A 19,308-nucleotide genomic window follows, 5' to 3' on the forward strand; every position below is an offset into this window, starting at 1 on the left:
GCCTTCTAGGCAGTATGAGTGTTCATTCTGTAATTGTGTATTTTATCAGTGGATGGAGACCCACACAATGAAACAAAAAGGTTTTGGACTTCCATCCTGGGGAGTCTTGCTATGTTCTCAAAGAGGGGAAGGCATATCTTGAGACCATAGGAAGTGCCTAATAGGGGAGGATAGGCCAGTATGTCAAGCCCTCGATGTTCTTGCAAGTAACTATGAATATGAATCTTGTTCTTTAAGGAGTGAAGGATGGTGGTTGCCATGGGTTGTGAGGTGAGGGGGAAGGAGGGATAGAATAGATGGAACATGGGCATTTTTAGGGCATTGAAATTGTTCTACATGATCTTGAAATGATGGATACAGACCATTTTAAATTTCATCAAAATTTATAAAAGTCTATGGCCCAATATGTAAACCATAATCTAAATCATTGACCATGTTTAATAGTAATGCTTCAATATTTGTATATCAATTGTAACAAGTGTAACATCCACCTGTAAAATGTTAATACAGGAAAGGGGGAATGGGGGAGAATGTTGGGTATATGGAAATCCCCTGTAATCTGTATGTGACTTTTCTGTAACCTAAATCTTCTTTGAAGTTAAAAAATACACTGGGGGAATAAATGGAAGAAAATGTCACTGTACATAAAAAACAGCAGATCTTAGAACTGATGAAAGACACAATGCCAATTTTTTCAAACTTTATTTTTAATTTTTTGTATTTCACTTGCCATTTTTAAAACTAACATTTCATTTTCTTATTATATTTATTGTTGGATTCATGTTTGAAAGTGTTTTAGATCACGGAGTATACAAATGTAGCAGGGGAAGATCATCTGTGCATGGTGTCAATGATGGGGAAGCATGGGAGATGGTAACCTGGGGCATACCCATAAGGTGTATGAAAGAGTTCAATTCTTCCTGGAGCACTGTCATGGTGTGTGGAGATCCACATAACTGAAAGTATATCCAATTCCCATTCTGGGGAATTCTGCCACATTCTCTAATGGAACAGCAAGAATCCTCTAGTACAAGGGCAGTAATTAATGGAGGATAAACCACTGATGTGCCCTTGATAATGACTGTACTTATGAATCTATACTTTTGAAATAGAAAGTTAGCCTAGTATTCTAGGTTGCCTAAGAGTTATCTCCTGGGATCCTCCTTGTTTGCTCAAATGAGGCCTCTTAGCCAAACTGCATATAAATGCATTACCTTCCCCCTAGCATGGGTCATGATTCCTGGGGATGAAACTCCCTGGCATCAAGAGATTGTTATCACACAACTAGCAATGCCACCGGAAAAAGACCTTGGCCAAGAGGGGGAATGGTAAATACAAATGAGTTTATAGGGCTAAGATACTTCAAAGTAAGGAGGTCATCCCAGAGGTTACGCTTATGCAAGTCTCAGTAGGATCCAATTGACTTCCACAATTTTGCTACTGAGGGTTCCAGAGACATCCATATATTATGAGCAGGGCAGACATGCCAGGAGTTTGGTATTCTGCCAGTGGGCCCTACTTTGGAATTTTTCCTCCTCAGTGTGACAGTTGGACTCAGTAGTGGTTTCCTGACACATGGCTATTCTGACCCTATTTGAACCCATAGTTAGTACTAGAATTGGTAGAATTATGTCCAAGAGACTTAAACCTTGGGGCTTTCCATGTGCTAGTGAGGCCCTGAATCTCAACACAGTTGTAAAACCTACTCTTCAGTTCATTGGACTCACCCAGGACAACTAACAAGGAAATGACAATGAACAACCATCCCAAGGAACAGAGTCTACAACTGCAAGCAAGATAGTCCCATCCATTGCCTGATGGAACCTAAAGCCCCTCTCAATTAGTTGTGCAGTGGACATCACCATCCCAGAATTCTCAGGATTGTGAGTGAACAATGAACTAGTCTGTTATTCTACTATAGACATTCTCATTCTAGCAATGGAAAAACTTTTATCACAGATGTGGATGAAGTTGACTCTGGAGGTTCTGATGTAAGGGAGAGAGAAAAAATAGTGTAATATGGGGGCATTTTTGGGACATTGCAATTGTTCTGAATGACTTTGCAATTACAGATTCAGGTTATTATATACCTTGTCATAACTTACCAAATTGAGAGTTTAAACTACAATGTAAAATATAATCCACACGCAGTGGCAATGTTCCAATATGTGTTCCTCAACTGTTTAAACAGACATACCACACTATGAACAATATTGTAATTGTGGGAGTGTGTGGGAGGAGAGTAGGGTAAGGGGCATATGGGAATCCCTTATATTTTTCATGTAACATTTATATAATCTATGTTTAAAAAATTAAAACATTATTACAAAAATTAGGTAGACCATTCTCTCACACCATATACAAAAATAAACCCAAGTGTATGATTCCATTTATTTAATATGCAAATATGAATCAATTTACAAAGATAAAATTATATTAGTAATGTAGGGTTGTGCCAGGATAGAGGGATTGTGAGGTGAATGCTAAGGGGTATGGAGTTTTTCTTAATGGAGTAATGAAATTGTTCTAAAACTATTTTGGTGATGAAGATGCATTTTGATTATATTAAGAACCATTGATTATACACTTAGGATAGATTACATGGTGTGTGACTATATCTCAATTAAACTTCTTTATAATAAATATGCTAGAATAGTAAAAAAAAGCAGCTATGTACAGTAGGGAAATTATAAAGAGATTGAGAGGTAATGAAATTTTGCTTGCTTCTTTTATTATTGAAATAATGAAAATATTCTAATAATGATTGAAATAATGAATACAAAACCATGTTATTATGCCAAGTACCACTAACTCCACACTTTGGATGGATTTTATGCTTCACTAACACGTATTCAATAAAATTGACTTTTTTAAAATCCTGGCTGTAAATTTTCCATATTTGCAAGCTCTGGATCTTAATGTTCTAATAACTAATGTCAAGGAAAGGATTTCCAAATGTCAATCATCATCATGGCATGGAATATGGGCATGGAGGGTTTTGGAATCTATTAGATATTTTATTATTAACACAGTGATTATTGCAGTGCATTTTTCCTGGATACTTCCTATGGGGAAATGAGCAATGAGCAATGGGAATGATCTTGACCTCTTCCAGGCACAGTGAACTACTGTGTGCATGATTCTCACACCCTCTGATAAAGAATCTAGTCATGGAAATGAAACACTGTTTCCTCTATTAGGAACAAGGTGACCATATTGGTTCCTCCCCTTCTGATATTTAATCACTGACCCAGGAAAGGGAACCAGAGAACTATATTAATTTATGTGGGATAGACTCCAAAATCACCAACTTCACACATTCTCCTATCCCCAAAACTATAAAATGTATAGTTGATATCCACAAAGTGAGCCATCAAATACCCAATCATTTGCCGAAATCCCTAATTAAAAAATCCATCACAGAAACAAAATTACTGATGCACAAACCTCCCCAACCCCTGAATTAATGATTTTTTATTGTGTTCTCCACCGAATTTTCTGGAAATCCCTCAAAGGGGTTCATCTTCCTACTGAAGCCTTGTCTTATTTAATGTTTTCTGATGATGACAGATGTAGGATGCCTGAATATCTTAAAGTATCTTGTTTCTCTCCCTGTTCTGAGGATACAAAGAAATGATTTTAAATTAGAAGGTAATGAGATGAAACCCTCTCTTGGAGCCAAATTCCACTTTTGGTGGTCAACAATATCCTGCTGGAGCAATGAAGTATGTAAACTAGCTTCAACTGGTTGGTTAGACCTGCACAGGAGAAGCCCCTTGCTGTCATCTCTTCAACTTGCTTAATTAACATAGTGAAATTTCCCACCCATGGGTGGTTATCTTCCCTTTAGATCATGCAATGTATATGAAAGTGTGATTTCCTGAGCATACTAATCATAGAATTATATAACTATGTGTGTTCATTCATATGTATAAAAGCTAATGTGCAATCAAAGCAAATACTAAGTAGGTATTTAAGAGTAAAACCACAGGCTTTAGGTATTTAGGTATTTAAGAGTAAAACCACAGCACACGGAGTTGGGTCTGAGTCACTTTAGACTAACCTTGGCTCCTACCTCTGTAGATATAAAATAAATGTGTTTGCCTAATTCTTGTGTTGAAGTTTTCTTCATGCCATTATCTATTTATCAATAAAACCTGAGCTTTAGGGCCTAACAGTTATTCTTAAACTGAGTTCTCTATAGCATAGTAAGGCATAGCTTTGACTAAATAATAGTTCACAGTGATTACAGACCAAGCATTTCACTCTTTTGGAGTTCAGTCATTTAATTTAAAGGATAAATCAGGAATTAAGGCAATCTGACACTGAGAACAGGTGTAGAATTCCTCACATGTAATTTTTCTGATTAGCTTATCAGTTAGAGTGGTAGAAGAGTCCTCTCCAATTCCATTATATTTACATGTATGTTTTCTCACATAGTATATCATTTTCTACTAAGATCTTTGCTACATAAATGACATGCATATGGATTCTTATCAGTATGAATCTTTTTAGTTTATCTGAAGTAGTAAGTTATCTGCAGTAAGGATGACTACAGGAAGTTCTAAACAGATAAAAAACAGTGTTTCTTCACTATGAGAGTGTCATGGTATATTTAAAGGTTAAATCTGTGGCTGAAGTCTCTTACATATCCAAAAGATTTATAAGGTGAGTTGTTACATTTAAAATACTGACTAATGGCTTTTTCAAATTGTTGACATTCATAGGGATTCTCTCCATTTAAGTAATCCCCTGTTGTCTAACATTAGAAAATTAATGTTGCCAGAGGGCAGAAAGAAGGTGAAAGTTTTCCTGAATAGACAATAATCATGGGGTTTTTCTACAGTGTGAGTTCTTTCATTATGTCTAAGATTAGAAAATTGACTGAATTTCTTCCCACGTGTCATTTATAGTTTCTCTCCAGTGTGAGCTGTCTCTTGTAACCTAAGATTAGAAAAATTACTGAATACTATCCCACATTGATGACATGCATAGGGTTTATCTCCAGTGTGAATTCCTTAAAGATTTTAATGGAAAAGGGGTGAAAGCAGTCTTTCCCACAAATATGGCATTCATAGTGTTTTTCCCAAGTGTGATTTTTTTCCATATCATTGAAGATGAAAATGTTGGCTGAAAGCTTTTCTGCACAGATGACATTCATGGGGTTTCTCTCCAGTGTGATTTCTCTTGTTTTTATTTAGGGAAGAGGAGTGACTGAATTCCACAAAGATGACATTCATAGGGTTACCCTCCACTGTGAGATCTCTCATGCTCTTTAAGATGAGCATATTGACTGAAAGCTTTCCCACATAGGGGACATTCATGGGCTTTCTTTCCAGTGTGAGTTCTCTCATGTTATTTACAGGAAGAATTATAACTAAAGCCTTTCCCACATTGATGACATTCATAGGGTTTCTCTCCAGTGTGAATTCTCTCATGTTGCCTTAGGGAAGAGGACTCAATGAAGCCTTTCCCACAAAGATGACATTCATAGGGTTTCTCTCCAGTGTGAATTCTCTGATGTGTTTTTAGAGAAGAGGACTTACCGAAGGCTTTTCCACAAAAATGACATTCATAGGGTTTCTCTCCAGTGTGAGTTTTTCTGTGTTTTTTAAGATGAGCATATGTACTGAAAGCTTTCCCACATAGATGGCATTCATGAGGTTTCTCTCCAGTGTGAGTTCTTTCATGCTGTTTAAGGGAAGAGGATGCAGTGAAGACTTTCCCACAAAGATGGCATTCATAGGGTTTCTCCCCAGTGTGAGTTCTCTGATGTTTTCTTAGGGAAAAGGAATGACTGAAAGCTTTGCCACAAAGATGACATTCATAGGGCTTCTCTCCAGTGTGAGTTCTCTGATGGTTGTTTTTAGAAGAGGAGTAACTGAAGGCTTTCCCACAAAGATGACACTTAAAGGGTTTCTCTCCAGTGTGAGATCTCTCATGTTTTTTAAGATAAGCATTTCTATTGAAGGCTTTCCCACAAAGATGACACTTATAGGGTTTCTCTCCAGTGTGAGCTCTCTCATGTTCTTTAAGATAAGCATTTCTATTGAAGGCTTTCCCACAAAGATGACACTTATAGGGTTTCTCTCCAGTATGAGATCGCTCATGTTCTTTAAGATTAGAATATTTACTGAAAGCTTTCCCACATAAATGACATTCATGGGCTTTTTCTCCAGTGTGAGTTCTCTCATGATATTTAAAGGAAGAATAATGACAAAAGGTTTTCCCACATAGATGACATTCATGGGGTTTCTCTCCAGTGTGAATTCTCTCATGTTGTTTAAGGTAATATTTACTGAAGGTTTTCCCACATAGATGACATTCACAGGGTTTCTCTCCAATGGGAATTCCACTGTACTGTCTGAGGTCAGAGCACTGTATGTGATTTTCAGCACTTTGGTAACATTCATAGGATTTACTTCTAGGATGAATATGCTTATGTTGATTAAAAGATGAATGATCACTGAGGATTGTTGGAGGTGGTTTCCTGAAATAGGATTTCTTTGTCATGTGAATGAATGCATGGTGATTCATTGTGGATGTATAAGAGGAATCTTCTTGCAAATAATTATATTTAAAGGAATTCTTTTGGGTGTGAGATCTCTGCTGTGGGGAATGAGATGTGAGATGAAAAACATTTGTCTATAAAAATGAATTTCTTCTTCATTTCAGTACATATGAAATCTATACTAATCTATAGTGAGTCTCCAATTAAAATATTTGCCATGTTGGTTTCAGATGCACATTTTTCTACTCCATACATATAGATTATCTCTATTATAATAACCTAATTGCAGAGGTATCTGATAACACATTTATGCAATTCATTTTTATATGAACGAAGACTTTTTGTTTACATTAATTTTTACCTTAATTCAAACTATCACAGATTTTTTGCTAGATTAACATTGATTCCCAACATTAATTACAATTTCATGATTTTACTGAATTCCTAATTCCTATATTTGCTAGGTATCAATTTGGAATACTAGGGTAAACAATATTAAGCTTACCAATGCCATGATTTTTGAAGTGTCTTTCCTACAGGTAGGTTGACTTACTATCACGTCTATCATTTCCCATGTTTTAAAGGCATTTTTCCTCCCTATAGTAATTGAAAGAAAAACAAAATGAATAGTTAGAATAGCATTAGGGGGACAAAAATTTCAGAAAGTTCCAAGTATCCCTTTCAGTATGTTTCCCACATATACAATTAGCTGTGAAAAAATATCAAATTAATGGATACTTTAGGGATAAGAAAACATTATAGGACATCACATTTGGGAAAGATTTTCAGGCATGGAATATGAGAAAAAAGAAGTTGAGGTGTCAGGGCGGTAAAAAAAAGATGGAAAAATCTTCCAAGAATAGGACCAGGACAAGGATCATTATGTGAAGGTTTAATTGCAATAACAAATGAATGTCCCTTTCACAATACCAATGACACTTGATAAAGCTTGAGAAGACTATGGAATAAACACATGGGACTAAAATTTCCCCAATATCCTCCACTACATGTTAGAATAACTCATGTAAGAAAAGATAAATCATAATTCACTTAAGGAATAATGAAGGTAAAATATTCAAGTGCATATTCAATATATCATGAGACTCCTCTTCTGGTGCACATATCCTTAAAGCTCACCTAAATTCTGATATTGAGAAAATCCTATTTCTTCTCTCCACACTTCTACTTGTTCCAACTGGGAAAGCACATCTGTTTTGCAGACTTGATATCCTGTTTGTATGAAAAAAAGTTAAACTGGATTTTGAGTTGTGATAGTAACAGGAATGATCATGACATACATGGCAGGTTACCAAATGATAAGGTAAGCACTGAAGATCAGCAGTGCAACAAAATCTAGAACTCAGATCATTGATAATATTTCTACAGAAATTGTAATTCTTGACCTTTTGCCCATTTTAATGAGGACCACCAGTTGTAATTACTCATGCACTAGTACAAAGAGACTGTACTATCATCTATATTCTAAATGGATATTTCAAAAAGTGATTGAATATTATGTTAAAAAAGTCCAATTAACATAAACTGCAACAGAATGATCTAAATTACATGACAAAGTATATGCAATGTTTTTTACTACCATGTTCTAAAGCCTCAGCATAGCCCTTGGAGCAGAATACTTATCTCACAACAGTCAATTATTTATCCATTCAAAAAGTATTCATTGCATTCTCAACACAGTCCTAAGTGTTGGAAATTGAGATTCAGGAAAGACATTGAGTTGTATTTAAGAAATGGGATGAACAATAACAGATGGAAATGAAAAATAAGGAAGCATTCATTTGGGAAGTTATATTTTTTATAACACAATACAAATATATTAAAATTATAAAATACAAAATTATAAGAGGAAATAAAGATTATACAATATGGAGATGTTATTTGAATAAAATGGAAGATTTATGATAAATATATAGACAGGTTAGACAGATGGTAGATAGATAACAGAGAGATCTACACAGTAGAAAAATTCTGAAAGTCTCACCTACTGAGACCAGGTTATTGATATTCTCCAGCATCACTTCTCTGAACAGCTTTCTCTTGGATGTGTCTAATAGGTCCCACTCTTCCTGGGTGAAGTCCACAGTCACGTCCTTGAAGGTCACATACTCCTAAAACATTACAGAAACTTTTGTTCACACAGCACTATCCTAGCCAATGTCCTGATTGCAGTGTGCAAAATAACAGCACTAAAGAAGCAGAAACTGTATATATAAAACAAAATATGTATGGCATTCCATACATATTTGTCATCTGCCTTTTAGATGCACTCACAGACACATACACACTTTGAATACAAAACATCCCATTGTAAAAGAAAATCAAATGACATGGGATGTTATATACACCCAGAAATTTCCCAATAAACTGGTAATTATGCCTTCTTTGTGATTATAAAGCATTCATTTGAGCAGTCAAAATCAAAGCAATCTTTTCAAGCAATTTTAAGTAAATTTACAGACTTATTTTAAGACAAGAAATATTCATATCATTTTTAAGAATAGGTATGGTTTGATTATTTCCCTATATAGCTAAACTCACTTTCCTCTTTTCCATAAAATCATTTAAGAATATGTTATGCATTTTGACAAATGCAAGTTAATGTGTAAATTACTTTCTATCTAAATTCATTTCACAGTCTATTATTCATTAAAATGGCAGGGAAATTTGAAGAAATATCCAGAATTCTGCTGAACTGAATAGGTATCAAATCAGTAAGTCCTGCTTTCCTGAGGGCTACATAACTTAGGTATTTATTGTGATGTATAAATACAGATGATTCGGGTCACAAGCAAGGGATTCCTAAGACAATTGTCCTGACACATGGCCTAAAACTTCCTGTGGAAAGAGACTTCCCAATCTCAACTTTTTCCAGGGCCTACAAACACCAGTTTTTATTATCTTACTTTTGCCTTCATCTCATCTGTTTGTGAAAGATTAAAAGAATCCTCTTCATTGACTCTGGTCTCTCCAAATTTTCAAAAATTTTTGTACAGAAAGCTTCTGAAATGGTCACAATGATGGAAAAAACAACTCCTATACATTGTATCCATTTTTAAAAATTTGAATATATTTTATTTAGAAACTTTAAGTTGGGAAATTTGAAAAGTTGTAAGGAGCATTTGTTTCCTTTTGAAAAAATATTTCAAAATGTACAAACACATTCCATCAAAATTTCAAGAAAATTAAATTTGGGAAAAATAAATAAATTATAGCTTATTTCCTTTAATTTGCTAACATTCTCATATGCTTCTGGCAAATATGCCTATCCCTACACCACAGTACCTGTAATGTTGGATTGACTGCATAGATGAAAACTCAGCCTTTCTTCTGACTGTAAACTTCTCTTCTTGCTCATCTCTGTCACCCCTATTCATCAAATGCCAGGGCCAATCTCAGGCACTAACACAATCTATGAATTTATTATTTATCCAATGAGTCATGGGATGTGTGAGAAAAAGAAAACATCTGTCATCTTTTCAGAGAATAAGGTCTTTATGGAAGCTGGAACCAACTCTTGCAATTACTTTGGAAGATTACTTATTCATCTACCTAATTACCATAATTATTAGAGTCTTGTATAACCTTAATTTAAGCTCCAATTCTTGAATATCTCCTGAAGTCACTTGGAATATCCACACCAAGAGGAGAAATCTTCCCACCTTCTTGTAACAGAGGTGCAATTTCAGTAAATGCATTCCTTACTCACCTGTGACTGCATTGTCAATACCTTAGCTGGCCTCTATCTTCCTCTGGATTTTCACTCACAGCAAGACAAGCAGAAGGTGAGCTAAGCTGAGAATGGAGAAAGAATCTTGAGATTCAATTCTTGACCCCATCTTTCAGGCCCATCTATCATGAATGGCAAACCCTTCACCTAAGGGTATCCACAGCCTAATCAACAAAAGGATCATGAGGTGTTCTCAAGAGAAATAAGGGAAAGACTTCCTTTCTTATGGTCAAGATGATGGAGGTCTTGTCTTTACTGGCTAATAAACATAGTATGATTACGTTCATTACACAGACAAGAACATGAAAATCCATGAATTATATCTATTAATTTGCTCATGATATTCAGAGATTTTAATTAATCCCTGACTCCAAAACATAGGAATCCATGACCGAAACCTCATCTATAATTGGGTCCTCATCACAAGAGTAAGCGGACTGGAATTTCACAGTTATTACTGGTTCTTGCAGTAGCATTGATTCTCTCACATGCATGTCTGTCCTCTTGACTCTCACATCCTTCCTGCCCTACCATGAAACTGACGTGATGTTTTGTCCAAAAACATCTTAGTTCTTCCATATGTGATGTCTAACAATGCAACTCCCTCAACACTGAGTTCCATATCTCACCCCAATGTATTTGGAAATCAACTAAGAAATTTAGGTATATTATTAAAAGTAAAAGAAGAAAAGAAAAATATATAAATTATTTTGGGGTTGATCAGATCTAGAATTAACTTCACCATCTGTACACCTCAAATCCAGGAAATGATTGTAGTCAACATGTTTGGAAAATTATATATTTTTAATAATTTAATCTTCTCGTTACCTAGCTGATGAAGTTTAATTTAATTATTTAACAAATGTCCTAAACAGAGGTTCAGAGAGCCGAAGTAATATTCCAAACTTATGTGGCCAGAAAAAGACACATCTAGATTTAAATTTTTCCTTCCTATATGCGAATTTCAAATATCTTAAGGGTTGCATGCCACACCTATGTATTACATGTAATGTCACCTATTTAATCTCACCATTTAAATAATCAGATTCTCACCCTGTTGTCAAAACTTCCACTTTATATAGTTTATTACAAATAAACCCATGCACAGGTTCTCCTATCACAAGGAACCCTCCACTGCATTGAACCCACTTCCCAAACATTTACTGCCAGATGTATTACAAGCATACATATTTCAGCATATGCTTCAAGAGAACTGTATTTACCCTATGTATCAATAAATAGTTACTATTTTCCATATCTGCTCACAAAGGATGCAATCCTAATTTCCTGTCATATTTATTACTACAGGTGACACAACATATTACTGAGCTCTTGCTTTATGACTAAACACAGTCACAAAAAAATGCTTTAAAAAATATCTTGGGTAAGGACTACATCTTGATAATTGAGCTATTCCTCCATTTTCCATAATCACTTCAAGTCCCATAGTTTGAATACCATATATTCTCACATTTCACATTACTTTTTACCAAATGAGATTAACATAATAACCAGGTGAATGAGGTTAAGTTAAAAAAATTACCTTAACACCATAATTTCTAGTTATTCTTACTCCTCTCATAGAAGTCTTGCCACCTGATTAAACTGAATGTCTCCAACTGAATTCTTGTCTTTCCTGTGTCTTTTTGAATCCCTCCTATCATAATCACCTCATCATTTAATTTGTTTCTCCTCTATCATGAACCCAAATTCCCTCTGTACATACTTCACCTCTTGTGCCTGATCTCCTTTTTCTTCTTTCACATTCAATCTATATGGTCACTTTTACTCTTTTTTCACACAGCCTAAAATGATGAGTTAATTACATCACAGACTTCTTCTTAGGTAAATCATGCTACCATTTCCAATAAGCTTCCCATGAGAAAAACCAGAGTGTGTGCTTCAGTCTCTAACATGGAAGTAAAGACAAAAACTGCATCTTGTGGGAACTTTCTTTTTCTTAGATTCCTCGGGCACTTCAGTCCCCTGAGAGTATTCAAATTATTCTAGTCACTCCTTCCTCTTGTGTTCTGCATGACAATACTCAAACAATATTATTAGAATATACCAAAGATGATTGTATCCCATTTCTCTTTCATTTCTGTACACTATCATGGCAATCTCATACCAACTATTGAGTTGCTTCAATTGTTCCACTGTTGGCTTTAAAATGACCATGTACATTTCTATTTTCATAGACAGGGTAAAAAAAATCAAATATAACTCTAGAAATTTCCACCAACATGATCTCAGAAATCTAAAATAAATTCTCTTCTTCTAAAGCTTAGTCTCTGACTACTGTAGATGCCAGTCAAGATTAATATAATTGAGTTATGCCACTTTAACAAAATATTTCCCATCAAATTAAGTAATTTTAAGTTAGGACTCCTCAAGGCATCCAGTGATTGAGTAAGAATTCATGACTCAGAAATACGCAAATACATTAATGTGAGGTATTATTTCAGCACTGAACGATATAATCGTCCTTCATTTCCATGGAAATCCCCTCAAACACTTACCCACATCATACTCATTTTCTCCAGGCTCTGTGTTGTCATATCCTCACAGATCCCTTCACTGAGCCCCAAGTATTGTTTGCCCTTCCAATAGCCTCTATTACAATTCTACTATTCCTTCATGCCACTCATAATTTTTCATTGTACATTTGTTTGTTCATATTTTGGTCTCTGCCCCTGGTCTAACTGCATAAAACCCTTCCTTGAATGGTAATAGATTAAATAAGCTTCCCTTTGAAAACAAATAATTATTAATCCAGAAATACTGTATGTCCACAATAAGTTTTTTTTAAAGATTTATTTTATTTTATTTAATTCCTCCCCCTCCCCCAGTTGTCTGTTCTCTGTTTCTATTTGCTGCGTCTTGTTTCTTTGTCCGCTTCTGTTGTTGTCAACGGCACGGGAAGTGTGGGCGGCACTATTCCTGGGCAGGCTAAACTTTCTTTTGTGCTGGGTGGCTCTCCTTACAGGGCACACTCCCTTGCACGTGGGGCTCCCCTATGTGGGGGACACCGCTGCGTGGCAGGGCACTCCTTGTGCGCATCAGCACTGCGCATGCACCAGCTCCACACAGGTCAAGGAGGCCCAGGGTTTGAACCGCGGACCTCCCATGTGGTAGACGGATGCCCTAACCACTGGGCCAAGTCTGTTTCCCTGTCCACAATAAGTTGACATGACCTCACATGGCCTGGGCCCAACGGCCTGCAGCCAAATTAAGTAATACATTCTGGTTAAAATCATTTACAACATAAATTAGGACTCACCTACCTGGAGAAAATTCTTTCCCTTATTCATGAGAATCAAAACGGACTGAGAATGCAAGGAATCTAAGTCTTAATGAGGCTGCTTTCACAACATGTATAGCTCAGAGCTTCTTTTTCTGTAGGAAAAGCAATATTTTGATGGTAAACTCTTTTTAAGTAGTTAACATCATCAGCTCTATAATTCAAAATACACAATTTGATTAACTCAGATGTTAGTTAAGATAAATCTTCTCAAGGCACACCTTGTGTCATTCACTTCCTTCTAAAACTCTCAAAACCAACCTTCCTGCTCTTTAAAAGATACCCCACACTTATGGATTTTTGTTGTTCTGGGTAAGTACTCTAAAATACTTTATCAAGAAGATTCTTACTAATCTGTAGATATGAGAAGAAGTGAAATCTACAAATATTTTCTCAACCATGTGACTCTATGTAAGTAGAAATATTTGTGCTGAAAATATTCAAGGAAAATGATTCTTCTAGAATGAATATATTTTACTATCAAGCAAGGGAAAGACTATTCAATATAGGTCTCATTATATCAGATCTACCTTCAAATTTCAAAATATTAGGGCTTCCCAAAAGAAATTAAGTTTCATTGTAAATTTGCCTATGAATAAGTTAAGTTTTAAAGAATTTTAAAAATTAAACTTATTATCAATGTAAACTTGTTTATGCTTTAACAGTAAATTCAGATTATTTTGAGTTTTAACAAAGCTTACTCTTTTAGTAGTACTAAATAATTACTGGCACTATCAAAGAACCTGCTCCAGAATATATTTTTGTAATCAGAGCTACATCTTATATTTTAAGGCACTAGGCCTATTGAATCTATTTAAGCAATATGCATTGATTTCTATTAGAACGCCCAGTCTCTACCATATAGTTTTATATTCCAATCCCCAGATGAGTGGTTCCCATAAGTATGGATCATTATGAAAAGGCAATGTCACATCCAAAAAAAAACCAAACAAAAACAAAAACAAAAAGCCCCAAAAGTATTGTAACTTCTAACAGGTAATAGCAGACCAAGATGCTTATTTTCTTTTGTTTTTTAATCCTCAAGACATTTAAAAAATCAAACAATGGTAGCATACTGGTAATTGTGATCAATACTCAATGAACCATGAATTTTAGTGCACAAATTAAAAAGTACTAGCCGTATCAGTAAACCATGACATTAAGGGAGAGGGAGGAAATACACTACAGCAAAACAAAAACTTAAGAACAAAATCTGTAACATTCATAGATAGTATGTCAGATAGACCCACATATTTCTTTTTAAGATAGGTCAAGTAATGAAAGAAACTAAGGGCAGTAGCCTTCTGCTTCTGTCTCATACTCTTTATCATTATATTAGTTAGCCAAAGGGGTCCTGATGTAAAACACCAGAAATTGGTTGGTTTCTAAAAGGGTATTTATTTGGGGTAGGAGCTTTCAGATACTAGGCCATACAGCATGAGTTATTTCCCTCACCAAAGTCTATTTTCACAGGTTGGAGGAAGATGGCAGCCAATATCTGTGAGGGTTCAGGCTTACTGTGTTCCTCCCTTCTTGGGGCTTGCTTCTCTTTCCTCTGTGTGCTTACTTCCTGGGGCTCCAGCTTAAGATTTCAGCATCAGACTCCATCATCAAAACTCCAACATCAAAAACACATAACTCTTTCCTTTGCCATGCCTCTTATCTCTGAGTCCCCATCCACCAAAGGTTGGGGACTCAATGCCCTACTGGCATAAGAGGTTTACATAATTACTTAATCAAGTAAACTTATGAATCCAATATAATCTAATATGCCCAGAGGAAAAGATCATTTTACAAACACAATCCAATTGGAATTCATCAATATTATCAAACTGATACAGTCTCCCTACAGCTGGCTTGATTAAAGGTCTTTTGAAAAGGTGTAGAGGTCAGAAGTCATCCCCTGACTATGATGTCACTTTCCCTAGTACTCATTATCTCTCTAGTTTGCAGCAATCATATGAGTTGATTACAAAATTATTCAGATATATCTTGAAAATTAGAAGAATAAATTATTTCAGGGAGAAATCAAGCAATATATTTCCATTTTAGGCACAAGTATTTCTAGCCAAATGCATATTTTGTCATTTTTTAAATTCATTCTACTGAAAATAAAAGAATTGCATTTTATTGCTATTGCACTGTACATTTTAGGCCATCAATTATTCAATTTTCATGGTTTCCTTATATAGTCCTATGTGTTTTCAGCCCAGTTTCCACAGCAAGGTTAAAATGTATCTGAATAGGGAACACAATAGGGAACATATAAAGTGTCAGTAGGAAAACACATAGAACTGCTCAGTGTGAGATTAACCATACCTGTTAGTTCTTTGTAAAAAAAAAAATGTAAATATGTAATGCTTCACTCAATCTATCTTCTTCATCACCATGAGAAGTAGAGACCCAAGGATTATTGTGTATCTTTATGTTAATGATAAGAACACTAGAGAAACTCCCCAGCCCATTCCTAGAGAGCTCAACTTAATGATTAACTTTCTTTTTTGCAAACCTGTATAAAAGCTGCAAGAAAACCCCTCAACAGGGAGACCAACTTGAGATTGGTTAGGTCTCCCATCCTCCATTGGCCAAGAAAACCACTTTTCCTTCCTAGCCTAGTTCAGTGTGTTTACTATGCTTTGTCAAGCACCATGCCCATAGATCCTGCTGGTCACTATCAATTCCAGGCAATATTTTTCAAGAAAGTGATTTTTTCAATAAATGTGTATATATTGGAAGACAACTCTGAGCTAGGTCTGTCCAAAAGCATAGAGTCATACTAGGAAATAAAATATACAATCTGGTCCTATGGGGTGTAAGAGCCACTTAAGAAGAGATGGTTTAAAGCAAGTTACTTGTTACATGATCCAGATTTATTTTACTTTTGGAGATAGGAAATCTGTCATAGAAATGCCAATATTTTTAATAAAGAATAACACCAAGTTTATCAAACTAATGTGTGACAGGAAATTTCATACAACCTGGTTTGGATTAATAAAGAAGAGCAAGCTTTCAAAAGATGATGAGTCCATAAATGTTACTGATGATAAAACAATGAGAATCTCAGTGCAGAATATATTTTCAGGTCTGGAACTCAGATGTGATATTTGGACAGGAATGTGTAAATTGTATAACCATAGATGATAAATAGAGGAATGGAAGCTATTGTCTAGGGAGAAAGATAGAAATGAAGAACTGGGACTATGTTCTAATGAGTTTCAACATACAATATTTCAGAAATAGCTTGAGAATATGTAATGTGGGGCCAGAAAAAATCCAAGAGAGTGTTGTGACCTAGGAGACCAGGGCAGAAGTGGATGACAGAAGAAGGAAATCAGGAAATTTGATGAGGTGAAGATGCTCTCAGTAGTTTCCAGATGCATGTAAGCAGCTTCTCAAGGGTGGTGCATGTAAGTGCAGAAAGTGTAAGCCTTATCATATTGCACTGAGGAGTGAGGAGGAGGTGAGGGCAAACCCACTAACTGCAGCTCACTGAAAAATGTTGGCCTCATTAGGCAAGAGCATTTTTTTAAATTTTTTTTTTCAGAAAGATATTTAGATTACATAAATGTTATATTAAAAATACAGGGGATTTCCATGAGCCCTGCTCCCCACACCATTCACATTTACCCTCATTAACAACATCTTTCATTACTGTAGTACATTCATTGCAATTGAACACATTTTAGAGCATTGTCACTAAGAATGGATTATAGTTTACCTTGTAATTACCTCTCTCTCCCACACAATTCTGTAGGTTATGGCAAGATATATAATGGTCTGTACCTGTCATTGCAATGTCATTTAGGACAATTCCCAAGTCCTGAAAATGCCCCCATATTACATCTGTTTTCCCTCTCCCTAACCTGAGAACCTTTAGAGGCCACAGGCCTCAATGATATAAGTTCTTCCCTTGCTAGAATCACAATAAGTCTATAGTAGAATACTTGTAAGCCCACTGTCATCCATAAGTTCATTCCCCAATCCTGAGAATTCTGGGATGATGAAGCCAACTACACCTCTAATTGAGAGGGGGCATCAGTCCCATATGGTCAATGGACAGGGCTCTCTTGCAGTTGTAGGCTCTCTTGGTTCCTTGGTATGATGATTGTCCATCATCACCTCCTTGTTAGTTGTCCTGGATGAGTCAAATGAACTGGAAAATAAGTGTTGCAACTCCACTGAGTCTCAGTGCCCAGCTGGCACATGGGCAGTTGAAATATTCAAGTCTCTTGGATGTACACCTACCAACTTCAGCACCAACTATAGGTGCAAATAGAAGATGCTGAAGAGCCATGTGTAGGGAAACTACGGAGTCTAATTCTGTCACACTGGGGAGCATAATCCCCAAAGTAGGGCCCAATGGCAAGGTATCCAACTCTGGAGATATTTGCCCTGACCATAGTGCCTAGGTGTCTCCAGAGTCCTCAGTAGCCCCATTATTTGGGATAGTGTCTAATTTGGCGGTCAATGACATCCTCCTGACATGTACATAAGTGTAACCTCTGGAATGACCTCTTAACACACTCTGAAGTCTCTCAGCCATATAAACTTTGTCTTTATCTTTTCCCCCTTTTGGCCAAGGTCTTTTTCCAGTTACATTGCTTGTTGATACTTGGTAGTAATCCCTTAGGGCCAAGAAGGCTCATCCCTGGGAGTCATGGGAATCATGTCCCACACGGGGGGTGGGGGGTGGGGGGGTGGGAGAAGGTATTGCATTGTTATGCTGAGTTTGAGTTTGGCTTAGAGAGAGGCCACATTTGAGCAACAAGGTGGCTCTCAGGAGGTAATGCTATGGTACCCTATACTACTATGCTATTTCAATTTCAAGAGAAAAGGTTCATAAGGACTGTCATTAATATCAAGGGCCCATAAATGGACCATCCTCCTTCCCTAGCCATTTTTTCTGTACTTGGGGAATTCTTGCTGTTTCATCAGAGAACATGGCAGAATGGAAATTCAATGTTCTTTCAGTTATTGTGTGAATCTCCACCCACCATGACAATGTCCCATGAATATTTGAACACATTTATACGGTTTATGTGTGTTGGAAACTGAGGCACAGTGGTCTCACAAGGAGAGACATGCTGTTTCCATGGCTACACTTACAACCTAAGGAATGCAGTAATTAAGAGTTCCCGACAAATGGGATGAAGCCCTTAAAGTCTGAAAGAAAAGATGAACACATATCTTTTGTAGTAAATAGAACACTTAGACTTTGTACCTTGAGATAAGATTTTTAAAAATTCCTTAGACTATGAGTAATGCTGATAGTTAACTGCATGTTGCTGCTTGAGCCCCTTGTAAACAATAAAGTTGTATGATGAGTCTCTACTCGCAGACCCCCTGATCCCAGCTCTCTCATTCTTTCTCCTCCCTCCTCCCTCCCTCCCTCTCTCACTCCTTTCTTCCTTCCTTTTTATTTCATTCTCCTTTTTCTTTCTTTCATTCCTGATACCATTGGTGTCCAAATCTCCAGCATATAGGTATGCCCAAACCTCCTCTCATGTATTCACCTTCACTGACACCTCACAAAAAGTCCTTCCCTACCACAGTTGTAATCCTTCTGTGATCCAAAACTTCTTCAAAAAAGAAGCCAATAAAATAACCAATTATGATAAAAGAAAATGAAATAATAATTTTAAAAATAGGAAAAATTCAAAAAATTTTAAATAAAAAAATTAATGAAAATGATTTTTTTTTTGGACATTTTACCTTCCACCACTGTAAGATGTGTTGTCCTGAATGTAC

General features: G+C 36.1%; 1 protein-coding gene across 6 annotated transcripts in view; it reads right to left on the reverse strand.

Annotated features, from left to right (window-relative positions):
• LOC101428342 (zinc finger protein 596-like) overlaps positions 1 to 19,308 on the reverse strand; it is a 174,541-nt gene that overhangs the window by 114,887 nt on the left and 40,346 nt on the right. For 3 of the 6 annotated variants that reach the window (XR_011645605.1, XM_071207795.1, XM_071207796.1), the window contains exons 2-6: positions 13,544 to 13,655; positions 10,239 to 10,324; positions 8,514 to 8,640; positions 7,649 to 7,741; positions 7,017 to 7,108 (exon numbers count right to left, since the gene is read on the reverse strand). Coding sequence is in view for 4 of the 6 variants with exons in the window: in XM_071207795.1 (XP_071063896.1) it covers positions 7,017 to 7,108; positions 7,649 to 7,741; positions 8,514 to 8,640; positions 10,239 to 10,250 (324 nt within the window). In the remaining 2 variants the exon portion in view is untranslated. Of the gene's footprint in view, positions 1 to 683; positions 6,610 to 7,016; positions 7,109 to 7,648; positions 7,742 to 8,513; positions 8,641 to 10,238; positions 10,325 to 13,539; positions 13,656 to 19,308 lie in introns of those variants that run through there. The other 3 variants (XM_023590032.3, XM_058275461.2, XR_011645606.1) reach the window with 3 other exon arrangements.

This window comes from Dasypus novemcinctus, chromosome 14 (assembly GCF_030445035.2).
Source record: "Dasypus novemcinctus isolate mDasNov1 chromosome 14, mDasNov1.1.hap2, whole genome shotgun sequence".
NCBI classification, from domain to species: domain Eukaryota; kingdom Metazoa; phylum Chordata; class Mammalia; order Cingulata; family Dasypodidae; genus Dasypus; species Dasypus novemcinctus.